Source organism: Pteropus alecto, unplaced genomic scaffold (assembly GCF_000325575.1).
Source record: "Pteropus alecto unplaced genomic scaffold, ASM32557v1 scaffold164, whole genome shotgun sequence".
NCBI lineage: Eukaryota > Metazoa > Chordata > Mammalia > Chiroptera > Pteropodidae > Pteropus > Pteropus alecto.
This window is the reverse complement of record NW_006439568.1, coordinates 14,696,482-14,703,396: the sequence shown is the minus strand read 5'-3', so window position 1 is coordinate 14,703,396 and position 6,915 is coordinate 14,696,482. Positions and strand designations below refer to the sequence as shown.

General features: G+C 44.2%; 1 protein-coding gene across 1 annotated transcript in view; it reads right to left on the bottom strand.

The window, feature by feature from the left end:
* SYBU (syntabulin) overlaps positions 1-6,915 on the bottom strand; it is a 66,120-nt gene that overhangs the window by 1,864 nt on the left and 57,341 nt on the right. Inside the window, 2 exon segments of the mRNA XM_006916699.3 lie at positions 1,464-1,638; positions 3,116-3,319. Coding sequence (XP_006916761.1) covers positions 1,464-1,638; positions 3,116-3,319 — 379 coding nt within the window.

Here is a 6,915-nt window from a genome sequence, read left to right as displayed (position 1 = left end):
AAAATGTCAACTTTGACCCAGGCAGCAAGCAATTCTGATGCATAGCCGAGAGCCATGTTTTTCCACTTGAAACACATAGAGGTTAAATCAGTTTTGAACTGCTCCCTCCCCACCACGACTTCGATTGTAAAATAGCTAAAATGGTAATAGTAACTGGAATCAGAATTTTAAAACACTACTATTGTTTTTATTCTTTTTTGAGTGCTCACCATATGTCAGACATTACACTAAGGACTTTACAAGCATTATCTTCCAGTCAATACTTAATATTTGAAATTTTATTACTAGAACACATTAGAGTCTCTTATTCTGCTTTCATCTCTGTAGCCTACCTTTTTATATGTCTACAGTTTGTGGAAGGAAAGTCCATTTCAGTTTTAGTTATCTAAGACAGAAGGCAGACTGATAAGTTTTAACATTGCAAAATTGTTCTGATCATATTCCAATGATGATTAAATTTTTTAATCATAAAATGTTACATGTTGCAAGGACTTTGTGAAAGTTGATTATTCTATCTCCTCTCAGGTAAGATGATAGTGAATCCATCCTACACTGAAAAGAAACTATCCTATTATCTTAAATCCTTCATAGGACTCTATTTCAAGGTCTTTATTAAAAAATTCTTCATTACATATAATTTCTTCACAGTCAATGTAAATATATGTCTTTATATTCTCAGTCGATATGAAGACCAGGTAGTCGGGATCCTGATATATATGAAGAGATGTCAATATGGTTGCTTTAAGTTTAGGCTTGAATACTTTCCAGTTTCACTGCTTTCATACCTCCCTCCCATGACTGCTTGAACCCACCCATTGGTTCCTCAAATCATAAACCAAAGACTTCCAGAAAGCAGGGGACTCATGGCACCCGTTACCTAGGTTCATAGCTACCTGGCTCAGAACTCCACTCATCCATCCTAAAATGTTTCAGGGGAAAACTGTTAATCAGAGAATCTGGCCTGCTCTAAGATGTCAAAGGTCTTTTCTCTCCGAGATAAAATCTCTTAAGCATGGACTGTTTTTTTTTTTTTTTATCTTAGCACTTGGCCAAGAATAACGAACCTCTTCCTTCAGCACGGAAATAGTTTGCAAGAATCACAATGCACACAGCCATCCACTCTCTCGACGAGATAAACAGAGCTCGATGGGGGCTCACTGTGTGTGAGCCATTCTGCTGAAGTATGGATTGTTCCTGCAAGTGTTCCTGCCATTTAAAAATAGTCAGGCACACACCCAACTCACGTCAAAGCCGTACACACCCAGAAGAAACGGAAGGCCCCACTCACCTGGGAGGGTCTCCCTAACTCCTGACATAGCAAAATCACACAGGATTATACGAATGGCTCTTTTGAGAGATTTAAGAAATATGACAAAAACTGAGTGAAATCGCATTTCTTCTGTTCTAGTTTTCTATAGTGTGAGTTCATACTTCATTTCGTAGAAAAAGAAACTGTCCTAAACCGTCAAGTGCGGGGAACGCAGTCACCTCTCGTGGAGTCGGCGCTCAGACTCCTTCAGCTTGGTCCTCAGGTGCCTCACTGCCACCTCTTTCTGCTGCAGAGGGGTCAAGTACTGCTCTGGGTTTGGGGGTTTGACGCCATGATTTTCACCGCAGGACATGTACCTTCCAGACCGCCTGAAACAACCCAAGTTATGAAATGTTAATTTTTGCCCCGTTTCTTTTTATATAAAAAAGAAAAGTTAAGGCACAGCGAACAGTTTGAGAAGGAATGGCAGCTGTAGGTGGGGGGTCTTAAACCTCAGTAATGTGTGACCTCAGTGCAGGGGGATTGTTATACCTGCCAATCATTTTAGGATGTTCATTCCTTGGAAGATTGCGGGAGGCGGGGGGATGTTTGTGGAGGACGTGGGGAGAGGGAGGATTTTTCCTATGGCTTCGGCATGATCTCATACGAAATAATGCACAATTGTCCATGGGCCTGCCTGTCAGTTCAGAGTCACAAGCTGCTACACTACAGGACAATGACGTGGGGGCAGGCGGGAGGGGAAGAAGGGAGCGAGATGACCTAACTTTCCACACAATGTGCCCCTAAGGTCCCGATTGTTATTAGTTGAAATCGAATTGTTCTGCAATCAGCCCCTGGGGGGAGGGCGCTGACTCGATGGCCAGTTTCCTTTTTTTTTGAGGGGAACAAGGACCGGGCACTCTCCCCAGCGGGTGTTCTGTAGGAGAGGGGCCGGGTGTTCTTCAAAACGCCTCCAGCTTGAATCCGGGCCCCTCTCAGTCCAGGCCGAGAGCCGAGCATCCCTGCTGCCTGAGAACCGACGAAGGGGAACGGGAGGCCCAGAGGCAGAGGGCTGGAGGAGAGGGGCTGGCGGCTTCTTCCCTGACCCTGGACCCGGCCCGGGCACTGCGCTTGCCCTGTTCCGCCTGTGCCTGCACTCCAGCCCGGTGGCCTGAGGCCATGCCCATCCCGGCCATGCCCAGCCCTCCCGTGCCCGGTCACAGCCGGTCTGGACGTGTAGTTCCTTCTTTCCACCTCCCCAGCCCCATTCCCACACGGACTAATTCCCCATCTGACCCGTAGATCTCATTCCAACCTCACTTCCTCAGGGAGGCCTCCCTGGACCCCTCCAGATTGAGCTGGACGCCCTTCCCACCCTGTTACATACGCATATACTTGCGGAATAATTTTAACGCGTTTTTGTCATTCGATGAAAACGTTCCCCTTCCCCAGGCGGCAGGCGCGGGGACCGTCTCTGCTGTTAACCAGTCTGTCCCCAGCACTTCACACGGCACCTGGTGAAACTCGTTGCTCGACACATATCTGGTGTCTGCACGAATGAACGCGTCCTTCTGCCCTGTCCTTAGGGAACCGGCAGGACCTGCCTCCTGCCTCTGAGTGGCTTTTCCTCCCTACCCAGTCACCACTGGACTGCTGACCCTTATCAGAGATTGTGGCTTCCGTGCTTTCTGTAGCAGCCCTTGAACAGTTCGCTAAGTGTAGGAAAGGAAAGAGAAGTGTCCTCCTGCAGAATAAGGCGGTGGATCAGGAGTTACGTAACATTTTCTTTTCTTTTTTTTTTTTTTAAGAAAACTTACCAAGTAGGACAAAAGAAGACCCATGAATTGGAAGACCAACAGCACTCACCTCATGATGGGGCTGCAGTCACTTCCTTTGTAGGAGCCAGAGTTGCTGCTACTTGGGGAAGAAGGTGCGTAACCGGGGTGAACGCTGACAGGGCTCAGCTGGTTCCTGCACAGCACAGACAGGAGGTCCTTTTCCCGTGGGGACGGTGGGCTGTTGCCAGACTTGTGCGATGAAACTCCATTACTTCGCCCATGGGGACCTCGACTAGGGGCAAAGCATGAAAAAAAAATGTTAAAATCCTTGGGGCTGCCCGATGCTAATGCTTTACTCCTTAAAGCTAGTGACTACTAAGGAAATCCAATTTATAGAGTTGAAAGGGGCAATGTAATCATTAGTGCAAACTGTCCTTATGAGTGAGCAACCTTCTTCCCACCTGCTCGATATTTTCTCTCCTGTGTTGCTGGCACAAGCAACCTCTCCCTTTGCTGCTCTTTCAAATTGTTTCTGACCACAAAGCTTGTTTTGGATTAAACCCAACTGCCTGCTAGGAATACAAATCATGTAGAGCATTGATTTGGTTTAGGTTCATTTTGGAGGCTGTTCTGAAGATGTGCTTTTTGTTCCAGTACACCTGATTCAGCTTAAAAATCCTTGGGTTTGGTTCAGGTAAGGCGGTTCATTTGGAGGATGGGGAAGAAGGGTTTGACCATAAAGAAGGAGAAAACAGGACAGATAAACAGCCCACATAAATGTTCAATGTATCAAGTCGATAATTTTAACCAAATATATATTTTTTCCCTTTTTTTCCATCCACAATGACTCAGCACAATCTTTATCATTTAACTTCTGAAATGTGGTTAACAGCACCCTCTTCGTGCCCTGGCTTCTCATCTTGCCCCCTCCAGCAAGGAGGCTGACCCTGCGGCTGGAGTGGCCTTTCTGAACTGGAACTGGAATATCATTGCCTTCCTCAAAGCCATTTAACGGCTCCTCCACTGCTTCCAGAATGAAGGCCAGATTCTTAATACGGCCAACAGGTCCAATCCCATCACCCTGTCCAGCCCCTCCTCTGCCACTCCGCCCTCCGCCCTCTATTCCAGCATTCCACGTGACTTACAATTTCCCGATGATCCATCATCTTTATACTTTTGAACTTACACATTGCCTAAAATGTTCTCCTGCTCCCTACCCTAAGCCTCTGACTACCTCCTACTTTGAAACTGATGGGAGCCTACTCTGGGCAGCCTTCTCTGGATTCTTCTTCTCCTAGGCTGGTACAGGTACCACTCCTTGGTGCCTCCTAACATTCTGTGCAAACCTCCACTGTGAAACATCGCACTGCATCACAACGACACACTCATCTTTCCCAGTGGACTAGGGCGTCCTGAGGGCAGGAACACGTTCTGTGCTTTTACATCTCCACTAATGCTTGGGACATGCTAGGTGCTCTCTCAGTGACTGCTAAATGGAAAAACCGAGTCCTGCCACTGACACTTACTAGGAACTTAGGTAAGTAAGCCGCTTAATATATGGGTACGGTATATAGTAACCTATCCTGTCTTCCTCACGGAGTTGATGTGAAAATCAAAGAACACATGTGAATGTATTCAAGAAGTTGTTTAAGGGCAATTCGACTGTAGGGTATTATTATAGAATAAACTTGTTTAGACTTACTCTAGTTCCAGAGATTTGACACCCACTAGTGTAAGGAGGCATCTTGAAAATGTTAAAATTACTTAAATAGGATAATAGTGCTGTGTCAGGAAAATCTCTTAATGACTTTACAAGAAAATGAAAGGGAACAACGTATCTTTCATATATCAGTACTTACTCCTTTTTGATAATGCCCTCTGCAATTTTAATGACAACTGCATGCAAGACACATCTTAATGAGAAAAGTGTGTAAATGTGAATGTGAATGTGTGTGTTTGTAGATGTACTTGGCTCCAAGACCACAATTACTTATTTAAAATCAAATATCATTTCAACTAGCTGTCAGCCCAGTACATCACCATATTCTAAAGTTAAAAAGGTCTTAACTGGACTTTGCCTCCTTTTCATGCAAAGGGGACACTTTATTTGGAACAGATGGGCTGATGGCTTTGTGACAAACAGACTTCAGCAGCCCCGTGGTGGGCAGGACTTCAGGAATAGCTGAAAAGAACATGTATTCTGGTTTGGATTTGCTTCTCCATGCTTCAATTCTAAGTCTGGCACCAACCAGCCCTATTTCTTAATATGCCTGTGAGAAATTTGGAGGAGTAACCATTACAAGTTAGGAGAGAAAGTACAGAACTATCACTAATTTTGACCTGAGGAATTCTATTCTGAGTTCACCTTCACTGAGGACCTTCTGTGACCCTAGTCCCATTCCAGATGCTTTATGAACACTGTTTCACTTAATTCTGATGACCACCCTATAAAGCTGATACAATTATTACCTCCCTTTCATGTTATGTGAAGCATGCGAAGTATCTGAGGCTTAGGAGAAAAATAACTGGTCCAAGAACATATCTGAACTGGGAATTAAATCCAGGTATTTTAACTTTACAGAAATGTCTCCTACTTTACACACATGGACTACACTGTTTTAGGCTTGTAAACAGGTGTATTAGGTAGTGGCTAGGTATGTGGTTATTACCTGAGGAATTCACCACTGACTTCTTTAGTGCAGTACGTGTATGAAGACACAAATTAAATTAGATGAGCAGACTGTGTAAGAAGTCATCTGCTACACAGAATAAAGCAAAACTTCTTAAGATAGTAAGCATTACTTAAGGTGTAATCAGGTATTCAAATACGTTTCCGGAAATGAGTTATTAGACTGTAATAGCTAACTTAAAGAAACTACATACGTAAACATATCAATTCTGTTCCTTACATTTAGTTTAGTTCAAATGCTAACATTTTGGGTACAAAGTCATCGTGGATGATGATAAAACGTTTTTAAAATGGAGAAGCCAGGATTCCATATCGGTCACGGCTGTGAACAGACAAGCCCAATGCTACCCTCATCAGCCCACCCTAGACTCCGTGGTCTGGTGGACAAGAATGCAGTCCACAGAGAGGACAAAGAGCCCTGCTGACCCCATTCCTTTCTCAAAAGCTAACTCACTAAATGGAAAGTGAGGGAAAGGGAGAAAGAAGAAAGGATCCTCACGAGGAGTTTCTATTCCCCAGCCGTTGCCCTTTACCCAAGTAACGTCACCATCAATACCATCAGCATCATCACCGTCACCATCACTGTCACCATCATGATCACTGTTAAAGGCTGAATCGCGTCCCTCCCAAATTCATAGGTTGATGCCTTAACCCCTTGCACCTAAAAATGTGCGTATTTGGAAACAAGGCTTTCAAAAATGTAATTAAGTTAAAATTAGGCCGTTAGGGTGAGTCTCAATCCAATTTGAATAGTATCCTTATAAGAAGAGGAAATGTGGACACAGACAGGCACAGAGAAAAGACTGTGAAGAAACAGGGACGAGATGGCCATCCACGAGCCAAGGACACAGGCCTCAGAAGAAGCCAGTCCTGCTGACACCCTGATCCGTGCTAACAGCCTCCAAAATTGTGAGAAAGGAAATGTCTGTTGTTTAAGCCACCTAGTCTGTGGCAAACTAATGTGATCATTGTCACCCTAATCATCGCCACTCACATCACCACCAACAGCAGCAGCGGCATCATGTCCATTAGCAATTTTACCACTACTGACTAAAACAAGCATTTATCGGACCTTTTACTAAGTTCTGAACACCATGCTAAATATATATGTTTATATATTTACTATTTATATAAATTTTTATATACTTATTTTTATGTATTTAGTAAACTATTTATTGATTCTCGAGGAAAGTCTACCC